Source organism: Oryctolagus cuniculus, chromosome 1 (genome assembly GCF_964237555.1).
Source record: "Oryctolagus cuniculus chromosome 1, mOryCun1.1, whole genome shotgun sequence".
Classification (NCBI taxonomy): Eukaryota; Metazoa; Chordata; class Mammalia; order Lagomorpha; family Leporidae; genus Oryctolagus; species Oryctolagus cuniculus.
This window is the reverse complement of record NC_091432.1, coordinates 225,763,859-225,784,313: the sequence shown is the minus strand read 5'-3', so window position 1 is coordinate 225,784,313 and position 20,455 is coordinate 225,763,859. Positions and strand designations below refer to the sequence as shown.

General features: G+C 62.1%; 1 protein-coding gene across 17 annotated transcripts in view; it reads right to left on the bottom strand.

The window, feature by feature from the left end:
- DAB2IP (DAB2 interacting protein) overlaps positions 1–20,455 on the bottom strand; it is a 170,695-nt gene continuing 150,240 nt past the window's right edge. For 13 of the 17 annotated variants that reach the window (XM_051855568.2, XM_070056281.1, XM_051855604.2 and 10 more), the window contains 11 exons: positions 19,358–19,912; positions 16,977–17,121; positions 16,743–16,887; positions 14,397–14,633; positions 12,151–12,352; positions 10,383–10,561; positions 8,479–9,367; positions 7,641–7,793; positions 6,084–6,277; positions 2,780–2,867; positions 1–2,485 (listed from right to left, as the gene is read on the bottom strand). In XM_051855568.2, coding sequence (XP_051711528.1) covers positions 2,318–2,485; positions 2,780–2,867; positions 6,084–6,277; positions 7,641–7,793; positions 8,479–9,367; positions 10,383–10,561; positions 12,151–12,352; positions 14,397–14,633; positions 16,743–16,887; positions 16,977–17,121; positions 19,358–19,912 — 2,955 coding nt within the window. In that variant the 3' untranslated portion in view covers positions 1–2,317. The remainder of the gene's footprint in view (positions 2,486–2,779; positions 2,868–6,083; positions 6,278–7,640; positions 7,794–8,478; positions 9,368–10,382; positions 10,562–12,150; positions 12,353–14,396; positions 14,634–16,742; positions 16,888–16,976; positions 17,122–19,357; positions 19,913–20,455) is intronic. The other 4 variants (XM_070056311.1, XM_070056302.1, XM_051855557.2 and 1 more) reach the window with 2 other exon arrangements.

Below are 20,455 nucleotides of genomic sequence, written 5' to 3'. Positions count from 1 at the left end.
TTAAAATAGCTAAATAAATCTTTAATATTTCTAATTGCAAATGTACAGAAATTGCACAGCCACCGAGTCTTAGAACACAACACCTTTCTCTGTACATTATTACACGGTCGAGTCGCAGCCAGGGCTCCCGCTGCGACTCCGGCGTTTGCATTGGTTTCTTTTCACATACTTACAAAAGGGGTAGGGGCTGGGGGCGGCTAGCTGGCCCGAGTGAGTAGAAAAGAGGGGCTGCTGCCCTGGACGGTCCGGCCCCCCCAGGGCCCAGGCAGCAGGGGCGCCCTCGCCCCCTTGCGGGCAGTCTGAAGGAGTCGTCACTTTGAAGTGTGGCAGTTCCCCTCGCCCTGGACGTGAGCAGAACACATCGGGCGTCTGTGAGCGGGGAGGGCACAGCCTGCTCCAGACTCGAGTCTGGGTGCTGGTGACCAGGGGCCTGAGCCGGGACCGCTGGCCATCGCGGCACCTGCCGCAGGCAGGCTCTCGTCCGTGGGGCCGTGGGTTCTCTCTAGCCTTGGGCAGGAGCCCCCCGTGTACAGGCCCGGTCGGGGTACCCCCTCCCAGCCACGGGTAGGGGGCACTTAGCCCCCGGACCTCCTCCTCCTGCCCAACGCTGTCGTCTGGATTACAAAAATCACACAGAGACCAGCGGGAGAGCAGCAGTCCCGGCAGCACCAGGGACTATGTACAACTCTTGGGTGAAGTAGTTACATTACAGTCAAACACCAAGAACATTTACAAAAATCGTCAGACTTGCAGTTAAGATAAAAATCTGTGAAGTCTGTACACTTTTACAGTTTTTGCACAGGTGAGTAAGGCTCTCGGCCTGAGAGCTCACAGCCCACCCCCGTGCGCTCCTGCCCGTATTGCTAAGAGGTGCTCAGTCGGAGCCCGAGGCAGCGGCAGGGGAGGGGGGGGAGGAGGCAGGGCTCCCTGGGCCGAGGAGGACACCCCTGAAGCCAGGCCCTGCCTGCGTGGCCACCCTGGTCTGAACCGTGCAGGGGCGGGAGCAGAGCCTCAGCGCACTCCCCTCCCCGCTTCTCCTTCCTGCGGCCCGTGACCCCTGGTGGCGCAGCCCTCTCCACCAGCATCTAGTCTACAACTCTTCCCCAGGGCAAGGCCCGGGAGGAGGTGCGGCGCTGGCACCCCTTCCTGGTGGGGATTCTGGCGCGTTGCAGCCGCAGGGGCACAGGTGGCACCTCCCAGCTCGCCCGGCCCTGGCTCTGCGGCCTGGGCAGAGACCCTCGCTCCTGCCCTAGGAGACCGGGGACAGGGGCCGAGAGAGACCCACCCTCCTGCCCATCTAGGTCCCGCTAGGGGAAGGGCAGATAAGCTACAGAACAGCCCAGAGCTGAGGAAAACCGGCCCCAGCGCTGGGGTGCCCCTCCCCTGGCTGCAGCGCCGGGGTCCGTGGCGGGGGCCGGGAGGGTGAGGAGGCGGCGGCCGCACGCGGGGCCGGTGCAGGCCGCTGCTGTCTCGGAGAGGGAGCAAGTCTAACATCCGCCAGGGCCGCTATTTCCCATGCAGTGCGCACGCTCAATTTAAAAGGCCCCAGTGTTCCAGCAAGCGAGCAAGCGGGCTTTTGTTTAATGCATACTGTGAAAGGAAAGAAAGTCACAGTTATCCACCTTCCCAGGGCCCAGCAATCCGAGGGAAGGCCGGCTTTCCTGCTCAGGGCCACTCCCAGCTGGCCACGGGCCCAGGAGAAGGCAGGTACAGAGCACAGCGCCCTCGGCCAGCTCCACCCAGATCTTTGGCATCTGGGAGCCCCAGGGCATCAGCCCGGGCCCAAGTGGCAGGGGAGGGGGTGCCTGGACCCTTCCCACAGGTACCAGAGCCAGGAAGAAAAAGCCACTGGCTCTGTGTGGCAGTGCAAGAGGGGGGAGGGGGGCGCCACACCCCTCGGTGCCTCGGAGCCGGCCAGGGCCCCCGACAGGCTGCATGCAGGGGCCGGTGCTGCCAGGAAGTCCTGCCTCTGGGGCCTGCCTGCCAGCCGCCCCGCAGGTCCCAGGTCCCACAGGGCAGGGCCTGGCTGCCATGGAGTCCTGTGCTCCAGCCCTTGGGTCGTGCCCTCCCCGACGAGGGCATGGGGGTACGTGCACTGGGCCAGGCCAGGAGGAAAAGGTGATACACGCCACGTTCAGGAACCAACACGCAGGTTTGTGGCAGGCCCCTGCCCCCACCAGGCTGCCCAAGCCCCCGCGTGCAGTCTCTCTTCTGCCCGCACCCAACACGCTCCTCGGGCCTCCCGCCGTGTCCGTCTCTGCGGCCCCGGGCTGAGACCCTGCCCTGGGCCGCATGGTGCCCCCCTCCAGGGGGCAGGTTAACAATTGCTGCTGTTTCGGAACTCGCCGTTCTCAGTGATCTGCAATTTGGTGGGGTTGGTGGGGGAGATGCCGTTACGGGCCTGCATGCTGTACCTCTCTTTCAGCTGCGTCAGGGCGCTCATGAGGCGGGCATTGGCGGCGTCCAGGGAGGCGATGCGCTTCTCCTGCGGGGGGTGGGGTGCGGGGTCAAGAAGGGTCACAGGCCCGGGGAAGGCTCCAGGCTGGCCAGGAAGCCCCACACTGCGGCCCTGGTACCGGCCTGGTACAGCCCCCAGTCTGGAAGCCACGGCTCTGAATAGGAGCACCACTCTGGTCGGTACCCTTGGCCGAAGCCAATACCCACCCCTTTCCCAGACTCTCCTAGCGAGCTCGTGGTCCACAGAGGCCACAGGGTGGTGCTGTTCTCGCCCTCCTCAGCCTCTGCCCCGAGGAATTGGGGCGTGCAGGGCCTCCGATACCTGGGCATCGATGATCTTCTGCTTGGAGTCGACTGCAGCCTGCATCTCCGCGTGGTCCTTCTTCAGCTCCTCCTCCACCGACATCAACCTGCAACCGCACACGGCCAAGGTCAGGCTGGCAGAGGCCCCTCCCTGCCCACGGAGGTTGTGCATGCAGGGATGAGCACTCGGTACCGAGAGCAGTCTAGTTCTTGCCCTCCAGGGGTTCCGCAGGCAGCACCCGCATCCTGCACAGCTGTGGCTGCGCTGACCCCGACGGCGGGCAGCTCGGGGTCTGTCCCCAGCTGCTTGTTCCCGGCAGCCTCAGCAAAGTGACCGTGGGCCTCTCCTGTGCCTCTGAGGGCTGCGTCTGCCTGTCCATCACAACTACCCAGCAGGGAAGAGTCTAGAAACACGGGCAGCAGGAGGCTCCCTAGAGGATGTGTCCCCCCTCCATCCAGCAGAAGCGGGAACTGGGTCTGGTGGCCTCACCGTGTCCCAGAAAGAAGCCCGAAAGTACTCAGAAAACAGCACCTCATTGTAAAATATGCACCGTCCACATCCAACCCGAGATCACCAAGTACGCACAGGAGAAGGAAAACGAAACCCACGTCCACAGACAAGGTCATTGAGACAATTCTTATAAACACGTTCTACGTGTTCAAGAAGACAAAAGATGACCATGATGAGAAGAAAAAAGGATTTAAACCAGAATAGCAGTGGAAATACTGGGTACAATAAATAGATCAGATGTTGATAAAATGGGTAGCAAACCTGGAGACATAGCAATAGAACTGATCTAAAAGAGAAAACAAGGAAGAGAGCATCAGCGAGATGTGGGAGAACACAGAGCAGCTTAACCTGTGTGACGGGAGCTGCAGAAAGAAACAGGAGAGGCAGGACTCCACGCCTGCAACGCCAAGAAGCCACACAAAACACATCAGAATCAGGCTGGGGGGCCGGCGCTGTGGCACAGGGGGTAAAGCCGCTGCCTGCAGTGCCGGTGTCCCGTGCGGGTGCGGGTTCGAGTGCTGGCTGCTCCACTTCTGCTGTTCCACTTCAGCTGCTCCAACTCTCTGCTGTGGCCTGGGAGAGCAGTGGAAGGTGGCCCAAGTCCTTGGGCCCCTACACCACGTGGGAGACCCGGGGGAAGCTCCTGGCTCTGGCCATTTTGTGGCCAACTGGGGAGTGAACCAGGGATGGAAGACCTCTTTCTTCCTCTAACTCTGATTTTCAAGTAAAAAAAAAAATTTATTTAAAAAGCTGGTGACAACCTTTGATGATAAGAGAGATCTTAAAAACACCCAGAGGAAAGCCACATTAAGTACAGGGGCCTGGAAATAATAGGGGTCCCAGCCTCTCCGGCCTGAGGGCCAGTCAGCCCGAGGCACAGCTGTTCCCATGGACGGGCAAGCTACACGAGCGGTTCTGCCTCACTTACTATCTGCCCCTGCACTGAAAGTTTCCCAACCCTGGCCTATAGCAGGGGAGCGACATAACCAGTAAGCCAATAAAGGAGAGTAAATCAAAGCATGAAAACAGTCCAAACTAAGGCAGGAAAAAGAGAATGGATGATGTAAATACCAAGATAATACAAACACAATTGTACCAATAATTACATTAAATGTAAATGGTATAAACGCCCCAGTTAAAAGGCAGAGCCTAACAGACCAGATGAAAAGCAGGAACCATAAACAAGGGCACTTCATAGCTACAGCCAGGTGCAGGGATCTGATTGGCAACCTGGCCCCAAAATGAGGGTTCTAAGAGATGGGTCATGAGGACGTGCCTTTATCAGAGAGACCTGAGAGAGGCTGCTCACCCCTTCTACCGGTGAGAACAGCAACGAGGCGAAGTCCACTAAGCAGAAAGCTCTCAACTAGCACCTTGGTCTCGAACTTCCTGGCCTCCAGAACTCAATATAAGCAATACATTTTTTGTTATAGCAGCCTGAAGGGCTAGACCGTGAGTGAAAAGTGTAAGAATGGAAGAAGCTATACTGCACTCACACTAATCAAAGAAAGTCGGGGTAGCTCTATAAGATAAGGTAGGTTTCAGAGCGAGGAACATCATGGGGGATGAAAGGTGATTTTATAGTGATAAGAAGATCAGTTCAACAGTGTTCGACAATCCTAAATGTGTACGTACCGAGGACCGTCTGGCGTACACAGAGCAACTGACAAATCCCTAATTATTAGACTCTTCAACATCCTTTTCTCAGTAACTGGGAGAAGTGCAGGCAAGCAGATACGGAAGCTCCATCAGCCAACCTGACTCGATGCTTACATGAGGGGAACACTGGGAACGGTTAGCAGAACCAAGTGTGTTGAGCGTGCGCCTCTCAGAGAACGGACGCAAGGGGGAGGTGGTTGGGTTGAAGAGCGTCTCTGTTCTCGGAACCACACACGCGAGACAGGCCAAGGCACAGCGGAAGGTCAAGTGAACAGTAGGTTTTGCATCACCACGATTCTGCTCCTGTTAACCATTGTACCACACACAAAACCACAAGTAAATGAGGCAAACAGGAGCAGAGAAACAGGTGGTCGACACAGGAGAAATCAGACGAAACAGGAAGCCAGGTGGGGAACCTTCCTGGCCCCTGCACACCTGCTTAATCTGTCCAGAGGTCAAGGTCTTAGGCTGAGCAGACAGACCAGCTGTACAGCCGAAGTCTCTCCTCCCGTGCCTGGCTGAAAAAGCACAGGGAAGCCTACGCCAGGGCCAGGGCCAGGGCCAGAACCTGGTGGGCTGGCCTGGATGCCACATCTATCTACAGATGCTGATCTACACCCACCCTAGGGAAGGGAGAGAGAGAAGAGACAGGACCTAGTCGACACAGAACCAACCGCCCCCACCCTAGAAACCCTCCCGGTATAACCCAGGCAGTTGGCCCCACATACCCCTCTGCTGCCCCATCCAGACAGCCCCCTGCCATGGCTCCCACCCTCGGTGGCTGCCACCCTGCCACCTCCGCATCGACTCTCGGCACAAATCCAGGGCTGATCTGCTTCCACCCCCGCCCCCTTCACCTAGGGAACATGACTGACATTCCCCCTGCTCCTGCCCCGAATCAGGTCTTCGGTGTCTTCCCTGGCACCCCCAACTCAGCCCCTGAACACCCCCAAGACAACATGACACCTGCAGGTCCCCTGGGCGCTGGCCTGGGAGGGCCCAGCTTTCCCCATGTTTGCATCCTCCCCGCACGCCGGGCCCCCTCCCTCCTCCAGTCCGGAGTACACGAGGCCTCCCTGCGGGACCGTCCCTGCCCACCCTGCTCTGCCCCCCCAAGGCCGCGTGTGGGGCCCTGGCAGCAGGGCCACCTCACCTGCTGATGATGCCCTTCATCTGGATGTCCTTGTCCTCCTGCTGCCTGCGCAGCCGCTCCTCGCCCTCCTCCAGCCGCGCCTGGTACTCCAGCACCAGCTTCTGCGTCGTCTCCTCCTGGCACTTGAACAGGGTCTCGTACTCCTCCAGCTTCTTGGTGGAGATGCGCAGCTTGTCCTGCAGCACCGCGAGGTCCTGCCGGGAGGGCACGTGCCACAGCACAGCCTCGTCAGCCCGAGGGGGAGTGGGAGGCAGCCCACCCCCTTCACGGAGCCCAGCCGGCGGGGGAGTCAGGCCTTGGTCTCTCCAAGCTCCCAGCCTGACCTGTGCGGCTGGGAGGGCAATGAAGACTCGAACACACCCTTGAGAGTCAGGGTTTAACTGGGGCCTTGAACGTGGTAACAAAGGGCAGAAACCCCCTGGACAGTGTCCTGAGGGCAGAGGGCTCTGTGGGAGGGGAAACTGAGGCCCAGATGAGGTGACCCGGTCCCACGGCAGTGACCGACCAGAGGAGTAGGATCCTAGGCTCCCAGCCTCTATTTGGCTCTAAGGCCAGGGTGGTGGCAGTGGCACAGGGACACAGGAAGAGGCAGAGAGAGTCAAAGGCAAGGTGCTTGGGGCTCTGTGTGTCTGACTCAGGCCTCAGCCTCACGAGAGAGGGGCAGGTGAAACAGTGAGGGAACAGCGCCCAGGAGTCGCGTGCACTGCACCGAGGGGCCAGACGCCGTGAGGACGCGGGGGCGAGGGAGGAACGGGGCCTGGGTGGGGCCAGGCCTCCTCCTTCCTCAGCAGACTCTGCTCTGGGAGCCCTGAGCGCTGTGCCCCGGCCCTGTCCGCGGTACCATGGTGCAAGCAGGTGATGCAGCAGGCCGAGGGTGGTGGGGGGAGGCGGAATGCGGCATGGAGATGGGCCTCGCCCGAGGCGGGGGAGGGGAGCTGGCCACCCTGACCCCTACCCGTGCCTGCTGGGGAGGCTGCCATGGGCCCTCTGAGGCCCAGAGAGGGCAAGGGCACCCAGGTGGGGGGGAGTGCTGCCTTGCTGGATCTCTGCACCAGGTCCTGGGCTTCGGCCTCCAGGTGGAGACAAGAACAAGCCCTGGATGTAGGGCAGCTGCCAGCACAGCTGGGAGGCCCGGGTGCCTGCGGCCCCACCGGGCACCAGATGTGTGTGGCAAGGGTGGCAGTGGGGGCTTTCAGAACCGGGTTCCTTCCTCGGGGAGGAAGAAGATGGGATCCCAATGGCAATGTGAGCCCACCCCTCGCCCTGGGAACTCTCTTTCCCAGGCCCTGCTGGAGAGGGGAGCAGAGAAGAGCCTTGGGCAGGCACCCTCGGAAGCTTGGCTGCGTCAGCCTGGTCACCAGGTCCTGAAGCTGGGATCCAGCACAACCCCCAGGGACTCCGCTATGCAGCCTGCACAGGGGCCTCAGCACTGAGGCTTCCCTCCAAAGTCCACTCGCTGCTGGCCTCGTCCTCACGGGGCACAGGGGAGACAGGGGACTGGGCACTGGAGACGAGCTGCAGCCCCGCCCGGCCCACCCTGCCCGGGGCCAGCTTTACCTTTTCTGCTTGGCTGAGCTCTTCCTTACTCCTTAGCCTATCCCTGTGGGGGGGGTCTGGGCCCAGGCCCTCGTCTTCTAACAACTGCGCGTTCATGGTCAAGAGCCAAGCGGCCGTGCGGTCCAGGGCATTGGGGCTCACGGGTGAAGGGCCCTACAACGAAACACAGCCATGAGGGGCTGCAGGGAGGTGCAAAACGGAGACAGGGAGTGGCCCAGAGTGAGCCCTGGGGACAGGGGCTCAGAGGCCCGGTGGAAGAGGGGCCTGCAGCTGACCGGCACCTTCCCAGGGACAGCCACCTCCGGGCAGCCAGAGGCAGCCCTGGCCCCGGAGGCCTCCTGGGCACTGTGCCCGTGCAGCCCCCGCCAGGGGCAGGCTGGGCTGAAAGCCCGCCTCCTGCCCGCAGGCCCCCCGACAGGGATTCTCCATACTCCCGCAGCTGTGCTGAGAGGCCCGCTCGGCCTGTGTAAGTGTTTTGGGAAGGGCACTAAGGGAACCAGGGTGAGGCCAGGTCACCCCCTACCCTGGGCTCAGGCTGTCAAAGGCTTGGGAGCTGCGACGGATGCTCCCTTGCCAGCCTGTCCCCAGGGGAGTGGGCAGAGGGGCCCGGCATTCCCTAAGGCCATGGTGCCACTGGTTCCTGGGACTCAGCAAGAGCCCATGGTACAGGGGAGGGGCGGTGCACGTGGCAGGCCCATGGTGGGTGGGAGGCGGCGTCACACAGCATGGGATGGCAGCCGCGGGTGGAGGTGGGATGACGGCGAGGAGCAGCACGGCGTGGGGTGTGACGGCCCCTGGGGCCCGAGAGCCCTGCCCCGCCCTCGGCCCCAGCACTGACCTGCTTGTGCGCCGCCCGCGGCTTCAGCTCCGGACTGTCCCCCTTGGAGGAGGAGGACTGCTGCCGCAGCCGGGCGCCCGAGCCGGGCCAGTCCGGCGAGGCCGACGCCAGGCTCCCGCTGGAGGGTCGCGGGTACTGCAGGGTGCTCAGCAGCGTGGGGGGCGTCCGGCCCCGGGGGGCAGGCGGGGGCGGCGGGGGCGGGGGCGGCGGCTGGTCAATCCTGCGCTGGGGGCCGGCGCTGTTCTGCCGCGGCACCGTGGGCTGCCCGCCCTTCTCAGTCAGCGACATCTGCCGCCGCGCCAGCTCGCCGGGCCGCCGCGCCAGCTCCTCCGCGGCGGCACTGAAGCTCCCCAGCTTGGCTGCGGCCGCCAGCTCCTCGCTGTTGCTGTGGGAACTCAGGGAGCTGTGGCCCTCAGAGCCCGAGTCGCCAAGGCCACGGGGTGACAGCGGCAGGCCGGCCGCCATCTGGTACACGGGGTTCTGGAAGGAGAGTGGTGCCAACAGCTGGGGCCGGCCGGGCGCGCCCTCGGAGGTGCCTGGTGTGGTCGGTGTCTGGCCTGCCCGCCGCACCGTGGCCAGCCCGGCCAGGCTCACGGGGGCCGCTCGGGCCGGCCACCCAGCCACCAGCTGAGTCGCGGGCGCCTGCCCGTCGGCAGGAAGGACGTCAGGGCCCGCCGGAGAGCCCGCCTCCCCGTCCAGCGTGCGGGCATCCTGGAGGTCCACCATGGACAGGCTCTTGCCGCCATTGGCCATCTGGAGATCCGGCTCGTTGGCTTCCGAGTAGCTCGAGCTGCGGGCAGGTGAGGGCTGGACCCCGGAGGACCTTGTGACAAAAAACAAGTCCTTGTTTTCGGGGGTTGGAGACGGTAACCGGGTGAAATCTATCAGACTGCAGGGAGACAAGCACACACAGGGAAAGAGGGGAAAAGAAGAACCGTGAGTGCAGCCACGGCCAGTACAGACCGCAGCCCCCCCCACCTGCCAGGGCCTGGCAGCCCCAGCCCGGCCTCGGGCGGGGGACACAAGGGGCAGAGACCCGGGGACCAGTGGCCAGGACGGCTGCTCCTGCACACAGCCCCTGCTCCAGGCTGGGCCGCCTGGCAGGCTCAGCTCCAGCCTGGGGCCACGGGTGCTGGGCCTGGCGTGTTCTGGAGAGCCCCTCAGCCCGGTGCTGCCAGGCACAGAGAACTCCCACTGCACAGTCACTGGTGCTCCCTCTGCCTCTTCCCTCTGGTTCCTACTCAGACCGAAAGCCGCATGGGGCCTGGCAAAGCTTCCCCTTGCCCAGCCTCCTGCTGCCACTCCCTTGTTTGACTGGCAGGCGGGGGCTGGCATTCCTGGCAAAAACAAGGCATCAGAGGCAGCTCTGTCAAGGGCATGACTCAGGTGGGCAGGTCTGAACCTGCGCAACAGGCCCCACCACACCCCCGGCCGCCTCCTCGGCACCTCCAGGGAGGCCAGCTCCTTGAAGGAAGCACCACGGAGGTGGGGGCCGGGTGGGCTTTGCAGGAAAGAATATGGCGGTGAAAGGGCTCTGCACAGGCGGGGAGGAGGCAGCAAGGACCCCGGGGGGCTGGAAATGGGTATAAAATGGTGAGCCAAAGTCGGCTCAGCTTTGGCAGGAGGACACTGAGGCTGAGACAGGACAGCCTCAGCCACTCAGGCTCACAGCATTCGTGGGCCAAAAAGGGCTGGACAAGGGCAGTGGACGCAGCAGGGAGAACCCAAGACCAGCCACAGGCCTGAGATGTGCCCCGGCAGGCCGAGGTCAGGTCTTGGCACTCAGCCACACCCGGCTGCCTCTCACTGTGACTCGGCTCCCTCTTCCCTAGCTGAGGCCACCGTGGGCTGTGCTGGGCCTGCAGGCACGGCCCAGTGCTCCCGACACACCCTGCGGCTCTTACCCAGAGAGATCGCTCTCCATCACCATCTTCTGCAGCCCAGCTGAGATGCTGCTGCCGCCAGAGCCTGGCGTGGAAGCCAGGTCGTTGGTCCCCACGAGCTGCCCACTGCCTGGGGTGCTCAGTGCTGTGTGGACGTCCCTCAGGATGCGAGGTAGGGGGCCCAGTTTGGCCACAATGCCCTGCAGAGACACAGCAAGAGGGAGGTGTGAGCTGCTGTGGCCGACTCATTTGCAAACCACCGAGGAGCCTGTCAAACGCAGATCCCCGGCCCCGGCCCTCGGAGGCAGCGAGTCCAGGAGGCAAGGCCCACAGGGAGAGATGCTGACCTAGCCCAAGCCCCCCTACCCTAGTGCCCTCGCAGAAAGGAAAAGTCCATGTGGAATCCCAGTTCCACCCATGCTGACACTTCTCCTTCCAGGAGGCTTCTATGACAGCCTCGTCCCCTACCACCTACCTAACAAGGTGGGCTGGGCCTGGTTCTCTTCGACACCTGAGCCCCAGTGGAGATGGTCCAGGCATAGGGCAGGCACCAGAGGGTGCCAGTTGGACAGGGGCAGTGCCTGGGCCCATGTGAACCCCGCTGTCACCACTTAGACAAGCTGCTGGGAATTCCAGGCATGGGACTCAGGACGGGTGCGCTGCTGCCCCTGCGCACGCGCAGGCTTCCACGGGGGCCTCTGTGCGACAGCTCAGCCTAGCAGCCGGATCTCAGAGCCCTGCCGATGCTGGCTGCCCACGTGCAGCAGTGCTCGTCGCCCTCGCGCTCCCCACCTGCCCGCACAGATCCCGGGAGTGGCGGCAGCGCCAGTGAGTGCTACTGCCTGCAGTCGGGGGCTCGCGGGGGCTCCTTTGCATTCCCACTGCTGTGTCTCTCAGCCAAAGGCAAGGGGGCCTAAATGAGCAAAAATGCCTGCCATGGATTGAACAGCATGTGTTGTCGGTGGAAAGCCGGGATGAACCTCAGTATCCACGGTGAGATAAACCACGGCAGGCAGTGGCTGTTCAGTGCCCACGGTGTGGTGTGCGTGGGCACATGGCCACAAGGGGGTCACCCATAACAGTGCACATGGGAAGTTCTCACTTAGAATAAAAGAGGACAGCAACTCTGCACGCACACACACACTGAGTCCAGAGGCTGCACACCACAGCACTCTGCGTGGCCATCCCCAGGGGCCAGGGCCGGGAGGCCTCCCTGCTCCCCTCCAGCAGGAATTCCCTTTGTAAGGATGAGTGCCCTGGGGCTCTGGGAAGCAACAGGGCCCCGGCAAGTGGTTCCTGGCAGGCACAGTCCTAAACGCCCAGAACTCGCTCACTGTAAGAGCCGGGATCGCCAGGGATCGGTGGAAGCCACTTCAGGTGGCTGCAGTGCTGTCAGACAAATCTAGGGAATGACCCTGTCCAGTGATGGCTGAGGACAGTTCTATCCGGGTCTGCAACGGCCTGTCTGACCTGTGAGGTACGGGGTCTTTACAGTGGCTCTCTGTCATACGAGCGGCTTCAACGTCCAGGGCAAGTCTGATCACGCCTCTCACAAGCATGCAGGCAGGGAGCGCACCTTCATGAGTGGAGCGCCCCCAGTCAAGCCTGTGTGCAGTAGGCCCAGGCCCAGCCCCCACAGTCGGGCAGCCCTGGAAGGCAAGGTAAACAAACATGGGAGCCGACAGAGCCCAGGGCGTCCCAGCTGGGCCTGATCATGCCACACAGGCACACCTGTGCCCTCCTGGTCACTCTGGGGGGAGCCCTGCCTCTGCCCTGCGCCGACAGGCACCTGCTCCAGCTGGCTGACGGCCTCCCAGAGCAGCGAGTGCAGACTGGAGAGCTCGCGGCCCAGGTCGATGTAGCCCTCGAAGCCGGCGGTGTTGGAGATGGTCTCGGGGTTGGAGATCTCCAAGAGGAAGCGCTGCATGTTGGTCCACTCGTGCTCCAGGAACTGGTTCATGAAGGACATGTACTCCTCCTTGCTGCCGAACCTGGAACGAGGGCCCTGAGGGGTGAGGCCCCTGCTCGGAGATGCACTCCCGCTCAGCTCCCACCCCAGGGCCCCCCTTCCTCATGGTCAAGTCCAGGGACCTTTCCCCAGGTCTTTCATCTCAGGGCCTGGGAGGTCCCACGTCTCCCCACACACTGCCCATCAGTCTCCTTCCTCGTTTCTCCAACTTCAACACCCTGGTGGGCAGAGGATCCCAGATCCCCGCTTGACCAGGTCTCTGCTGAGCTTTCAGATGTGTGTGTCCACAGGCGTCTTCCCTGGGAGTCCTGGCTCAGGCTGACCAAGCCTCAGAGTCATCACTGTCTCCCAAACCCACGCAGTGCTCCTGGGATCCCGATCCTGGCAGACACCCCACCATCCAGTCAGGTTCTCGAGCCGAAACTCTGGTGGTTGTCGACCGCTTCCTCTCTTCACCCATAAACAGCAAAGCCTGCTGGCTTTCTCTTCCAACCGCTGCCCCTGCGCCAGCCCCTCACTGCCACTTCTGCCGGGTATGCCGTGTCCTCCTCCCGGGTATGCCAGCAAGGTGATCTCTCCAGGATCCAGAACAGATGGGGTCATTCTGTCCCTTATTTAAAACTTTTTTTTTTTTTTTTAAGATTTATTTGAAAGGCAGAGTTAAAGAGACAGAGGGAGAGACAAATAGAGAGAGGTCTTCCATCCGCTGGTTCACTCCCCAAACGGCTGCAATGACCAGGGCTGAGCCAGGCTGACGCCAGGAGCTTCCTCCCAGTCTCCTACGTGGGTGCAGGGGCCCAAGCACTTGAGCCGTTTCCGCTCTTTCCCAGGCACATCAGTAGTGAGCTGGATCGGAAGTGGAGTATCCAGGACCCGAACCAACGCCCACGTGGGATGCTGGCTTAGCATGCAGCAGCTTTACCCACTGGAGCCACAACGCTGGCCCCTATTTAACTTGATGGGGCCAGTGTTGTAGTGCAAGTGGTTAAGCCACTTGTGATGTCAGCATCCCATATCAGAGCGCCAGTTTGAGTCCCGGCTACTCCACTTCCTACCCAACTCCCTGCTATTGCGCTTGGGAAGGCAGCAGAAGATGGCCCAAGCACTTGGGCCTCTGTCCCCTACGTGGGAGAGCCAGGTGAAGTTCCCGACTCCTGGCTTCAGCCTGACCCAGGCCCAGCTGTTGCGGCCATTTGGGTTTGAACCACAGGCTGGAAGATCTCTCTCTCCCTCTCTCTGCCTCTCCAACAGCAAACCCCTGGTGGCTCCCACTGCCCCCTCTGGCCTTCAGGTCCCGACTGTCCTCCTGGTCTCACCTCCCACACTGCCTGGTACTCGGAGCACCAGGAATCTAACAGACCGTGGCCAGCTCCTGCTCCCACTGCCCTTCCTTGAGCCAGATGAATGCCCTTGACACAAAGCTGGGGACCTCATCACCCAAGAGGCCACCCATCTCCCCTCCCCAGAACTTAGGGCCCTCCTGAGAGATGAGGATTTGATCTCTGGTACTGCCCTGGGCTTACTCAACAGGTCTCCCCAGCTAATATGCTGAGCTCGCGAGGCTGGGCCCACGGCTGACACACCAAGCCCAGCACAGACAGCCCCAACCATGCTTTCTGAATGGATGACAATAAGACGACTCGTTCCTTCCACTTCTACCTGCTTCTCTAAGGACGCAGCTGAAGATGCCAGATCAAAGACATCCTGACAGCATTAAACCAGGACGGTGTGAAGCAGCCCTCATGCCTAATCACGGGGACCATGTAAAGGGAATGCAGTCATGACTATCGGGCATTCATTGCAAAATGGGGCTTATGAATGTTCAGGCGAACGGGAGGAACGTGGGGTTAATTCCAAAAAGCAGAAGGAAAAAACAGCTGGTCTTCTCACCTTTGAAATTTAAGGAGATGTGGCAATATGGCAGGCATTTCTAACCGGGGGGGGGGGGGGGGGGTGTGCAGAAGGCTTTGTTTCGACAACAGCAGGAGAGGAAGAGAAAAGGCGGAAGCACCGCAGGGCCCTGCGGACTCCAGCCCTGCTCGGCCTGCAGTGGCTGAGGCACTCACTTGGCGAAGTTGGCCAGGTTCTGGGTGACCTTGGCGATAAGGGTGAGGGTGCGGGCGGTGCGGTCATCGGGGTACTCCTGCAGCAGGTTGAAGAGCGAGGGGGACATGATGGCAGGGCAGAGGAAGCGCAGGAAGAGGGAGGCACTGATGAGCCGCTCGCTGATGTCCGGCCGGCCGCGACTGCTGCACTCCTGCCGCCACGAGGCAAACACCTCTTTCAGTTCCCGTGGGAAGACGCTGTGTCAGGACAGATAGGGTGGGTCCGGCGGTCAGGCAGGGGCCCGGGACAGGAGCGGACAGAGCAGGGGCCTGGGTCTGGGTCAGAGGAGCTCCGCACAACCTCGGCTTCACCCCGACAGCTCTGTGAGGTCAAGGTCGGCCCTGCCACCTGGGCACAGGTGCCTGTTCCTCTGCCAGCCAGCCCATCCATCCACCCACCCCACCCCATCCCACCCACCCATCTGGAGGGCTGCTGAGGTAGCTGAGGCAGTACAGGGTGGGCACAAGAAAGGGCTTGGGAAGCAGGAGGGGCAAGGAGACCCATGCCCCTGTCACTGCGGTGGGCTCTCAGGGAAGGGGCCCAGTGGGATGGCAGGGGAGGCACGGGGAGCTGAGTCCGTCTTCACCAGAGCCAGCCACAGGCCAGTGCTGAACTGCCTCGCCTGCTACCGTCCTGGCCCTTCCCACCTGGCCCGGGTTGGACTCTTCTTTTAACACAAACATCTAGAGGGCAGTGAGGCAAAGGCAGCAGGCGCCGTCCCGCGGGCTCCCCTCACTGATTTCCGACACTCACTCCCTTCGCCTGAATAACACCACAGGAATCTAGGGTTTTCTGCAGAGCTCATAACGACAAGGAAGAGTGGCGCCACGGGGTGAGAATACAGCCCTCCAACCCTGGATGGAGAAGGAAACGCAGGCAGTGACTCCCTCTGGGTGACACAGTGGGCGGAGCCGGCTCCACCAGACATCCAGCCGGCCACCTTCAGTCCCACCTGGCCAACCTTTAAGCGGTCTTCCAGCTTTTCACCTCCTATCTGTAGCAGGCCAGACCCTAGTGCCCCCAGAGCCCCAGTCTATGACTAGCTCTGTCCCAAGTTCAGGGTGATCTGACTGAGACCCCGTCTGCTGCAGGCTTCAGTTTCCTCTTCCTTTAAACTGGGAGCACGGCGTGTCCTGCCAAGCTCACGGAGAGGGCCCTGAGAGGGCTGACTAACCTGCAGCGACCCCAGCAAGCCCAGCACCAGCTCGGCCGGCTCTCTGGCAGCGAGTGCCGGCTGAATCCACGCGAGCCACCGAGGGTGAGTGACCTGCAGCCCTGGCTCTGTGGTGCCTGGCACAGCACTCGGCAGGGGGCAGGCCCTGCGAGGTGACTGCTGTGGATGGCCCTGTCCAGAACAGAGGGGCCTCTGACCAATGCCAAAGAGAGGAAATGGAAAATCCTTGTCCACAGGTAGGTCTTCCTGTTTCCCACACCCAGCCCATCTCTGGAACAGGAGGGCAGAGGGTGAAGGCACAGCACGACTGGGGGTTGGAAGTGCGTTCCCGGAGAGCTCAAGGCTCCCTGGCTGCCCCTGTCTTGGGCCCAGGGCCACGGAAAGCCGCACCTTTCTGGACCAGCCCAAGATGCACACTGGTCCCAGTAAGCTGTTACCCTCCCGGCCCTGGCTGTCCCCACTGCCTCCACGTGCCTGGCCCAGAGCTGGTACCCTGCAGGGGCAGATTCAGACACAGATGTGATCCCACTCTGATGGGATCAGGCAGGGACAGAGGGCTCCAGGAGGGGTGAGCAACCCCACCTGGGGACATGAAAGAGGGCCACAGACCTGAGCAGGGCTAAGGGCTTGGGGCAAGAAGTGTAGAAGTGTGTAGGTCGGGAGGCCTGTGCTGTCACAAACCCAGTCCTTTCCTCTCTCTGTTCCCCACTCGCAGGAAGAGGCCCAGTCACATGTGTCCCTGCTGGGCCCTGTTACAGGACTGTGATGTGAGTGCTGTAACTCCCAGGGACAGGTGAGGAGTCCCAGCCACCCACCTGCCCCAAGGGGTGGCCTTGTCCATGTCGTGCAGTGTGGCGGCTCAAGCATCTACAACGGCATCCGCACGTGCAGGGTCCCTGCTAACCAACACGCAGACTGACAGCCCTGGCCAGCTACTTCCTACTGTAACCCTGCAACAACCAGGTGCTGCGGGCATTCTGGAACACTGCTCTGTGCCCGACAGTCCCGAGAGGACTGGGACAGGGGCCTGACAATCCAGTTACTCAGGGGGCTCGGCCGTTGATGAAGTCGGACCCCCACAGCCCGCTCTCTGTGGGTTCCCCAACACTGGGGTGCAGGGGCCAGCACTCACCAGTAGGAGTTGATGATCTTGCAGAAGGCCAGCTCACAGCACATCTTGAGGTTGCCCTGGTGCTCAGGCAGGTCGGCGGCAGAACACTTGCTCGGGTCCACTTCACAGTTCTCATCCGACTCGTACAGCGCTTTGATGAACTCACCTGGGGCCGAGCGGGCAGGGAGGGGGCGGTGAGGGCCGGATGGGCATAGCCCCGCCCTCTGCCCAGTTGCCGGCCCATGTCCCCTGTACCTAGGGCATCCTGCAGGTACTTCTGGCCCACGAGCTTGAGGTACTCCTCGATGGCCTTGGTGGCCAGTGTGTTCTCCCGGAAGATGAGGTGCTCGTTGTCCCCACAGCGGTCCACCTCTGACATCATCAGGTCTGTCAGAAAGTCCTGGGAGGCAGGAAGTAAGCAGCGCAGCGCCTGAGCCAGCCTGGCAGGCAGGACCCGGGAATTCCAAACCCGGCCAAGGAGGCGCCCCTACTTTTCAAGGCTGCCAGCGTCCAGAGAGGTAGAATGCCCACCCTGGGGGCTGCTAGGGAGAGCGAGCCAGGAGGGAAGCCTGGGGAGGGGCCTTCAGCTGGTGACATCCGAGCTGGGCTCAGGCCTGGAGAGGCAGGCCTGGATAACAGCACGCCCCCCACAGTCAAGACCCTCCCACCATCACGGCCAGACCAACTGGACTCCACCTCTGCTGAGCCCTGACCAGGCCTGGCTGGGTGACCAGACCGTGCCCCTCCCCGACATCAGTGCCAAAGAGGATGAGCGGGGCTGCCAGGAGCCGCCCGTGCCCCTGGGGGCGCCCACACTGGACACAGCTGCGCTCCAGACCCTCCTGTGACGGAGCACATTTCGTCCTGCTGCTCCAGCATGGCCCCTGCTCAGCCTGAGGCCTCCCCGGTGCAAGGGAAACCTTCCTGAGAGGCGGGCCCCCTAAAGGAGGGCAGGGGCCAGCACGGACCAGTAAGAGTTGAAAGGGGGAGGGTGAAAGTTGAGAGGGGAGAGCAAGGCACAGAACAGGGCCACACGGCTCCCTGGGGCAAGGTTGGGCCCAAGTCTTGCTTCCCAGGCCCTGTCACTCCTGGATACCGGGGGGGGGGGGGGGGGGGGTTGCAGGGGGAGTCTAGGACCTGACTCTGAAAAGCCGCAGCCTAGGCAAGCGGAGCCTGGGACAGGACAGGCTGTCCGCTCACCGCCGCTCCAGCTGCCTCGTGGGGCTTCCAGCCTCTTGCAAGGGTTCCCAAGTGTTCCAGAGACAGGGACTCAGGTGCACAGCACCCAGTGGCATGGGTGTCCACCTTCTGCTCCCCTCCCCTTCAGAGGCCAAGAGAGCTCAGGCAGCCTCTTGCCTCAGACAACTTCAGATCTGAACCTGCTTCCTGAGCCTTCCTGGCCCTGAAGACCAGGCACTGGAAGATCAGACCCGGCAGCAGAACAAATCAGCGCCTCTGTTGCCTCTTGCGCCTCCTCTGGGAGCCACAGGCTTCCTCAATCCACTGCATTTCCTAGAACCCATGCACCACTGCCCAGTGAAGGACAGGGTATGCAGAGCTGGCCTAACTACAGCCTTGGCGGTCAAGTGCAAAGGCTGGGGGGCGGGGAGATGGTCCACCAGAAAGCAGTACCCTTGCCCGCTCCCATGGAGCCATGGGGGCAAGTTCCTCTCCCAGTCCTGCACCTGTCTCACACCACATCTGGCAGGTGGGGGTGCCACTGAGGGCCTGTAGAAGGCCAAGGAACTTCCAGCCATGGCTTCTCCATCAGGACCTCAAAGGACTCACTTGCCCCTGGGCTACCCTGGGGTCCTCAAGCCAAGTTCCCAACCTGTGCCTGACCAGCCCTTGGCTAAGAGCTCAGGACCCGGACCCAGGGCAGTGCCCTTCCCCAACACGTATGTCACTCTTAAACCACACCACCGACCAGAGAGCTGAGGCCCAGCTCCTTAGCTCAACTCAGGAGGCCTTATCCACCTCACAGAGGCCTCAGGTCCAGCCCCCTTCCTCCGCCCACTTCCTCCCAAGGCCAAGGCACTGTGAAGAAGGGAGGTCCACCTGGGAGGCCTTCAGGAGCCACGTTCCACTGAGCTGGGCAGGTGGGAGACGGCACATCTAGGGCTCCCCAGGCCAGGAGTGGAAGGGAGAGGAGGTGGGCGGGGGTGGAGAGACAGGAGGGCCTGCCAGAGTGGCTGTCAGACTGTCTTCATGTTCCTGTGGGCCTCGGGCTGGCTGCCTACCCAGGTGAGTGTGGGGAGACTGTCAGCTGGTGCCCCACCTGCTGGGAATGTCTGCCAGACTGGGTGTGTGTTGGGGTGGTGGTGGGGGGGTGGAGCTGGTCACGAGGCCAGTGGGTTGTGGGGCCAGGGTGTGCTGGGGGAGCCCAGTTGCACCCCCTGCACCCCCTTGGGCCGAGAGGGAGGCAGCTGAAGGCTCTACTCATGCCTCAGGAGTCAGACCCATTCGTGCTGGGAGACAAAGCCTGCCCAGTGGTAGAACTCTCAGGATCAGGGAGCCCACCCAGCCGTGACTGGTGCCACCAAGGCCTCCATGAACGCTGGCTGGACGGACCCGGAGACGGGCAGGTGACCCCGCGCTTGCAGAAGCCCTCCCTGGGAGCCAGGGCCTGCACGCACCTTCACCTTGCCCGTGCTCTGCAGGATGTGCACCAGGGCGGACGCCATCTCCTCCTTGGTCTTGGCGCTGAGGATGGGTTCCAGGGCGGCGCACAGCCCCAGGTAGTGGTTGGTGATGTGCTCGGCAAACTCCTTGTACATCTCCATGGGCAGGATGGTGATGGTCTGGTAGCGGGCCTTGATGCGGATCATGGGCCCGGGGCCCTTGCCGCCTTTGGGGTTGGGCGTCACCACCGGGTACCACTTCTCCACGAACTGCCGCCCGGCCACCGAGGCAGCGGGCAGGCTCACCAGGCCCAGGTAGCTGTTGCGTTCCTTCTTCTTCTTCTTGTCAGTCTCCCGGTACAGGTGGACGGTGACCGTGCGCAGGGGCGGCAGGTTGTGGAACTCGAAGTGCTCTCCCCAGAAGACGTTGTCCGTCTTGAGCTTGCCCGTCGTCCGGGCGTACAGCACGTCGTCCAGGCACAGCTCGCACAGGTACTTCTTCTTGGCTGGCAGGTCCTTGGCCTCGATCACCCACAGCTTGAGCACATGCTCCACGCGCCGGCTGTTGTCCTGCGCGTGCACAGGGGCCCGGGCATCAGACATGGGAAGTCTTCAAATCAGGTGGGGGGAGGGGTGGGCCAGGCCCTGGGAGGGGGAGGGGTAAGGCAGGAGGCGACGGACACAGGCTGGGTCTCTAGTCTAGTCTGCCTCCCGTGTGCGCTGACCTGGGGTAGGTCACTTAACCAGAGCCTCAGTTTGCATTTCTACCAAATGAGAATAAAAACGCCGCCCTACGGAGTGAGAGACTGAGTACGGAGGCCAGCACGCTGCCTGGCCCATTTCAGGTTACGAGGCCACGACTACCTCCTTACTTGGCTGGGCTGTAAAGTCACTTAAGAAGTGACCATTGCTAAGGTCCCTTCCTCAGTGATGTCACAGTGACCAGGACTTGGCCCAGGCCCTCAAGCCAGCTGGGGAAACGGATATAGATGCAAGGGTGGCCTCTGGGGTCCCACAACCTGACACGAGAGCCCAGGGTCCCCCTCTGTGGGAATACAGACAGGTGCACCAACCCAGACCAGGGTGCTTGTCCTGAGGAGATGCAGATGTCTC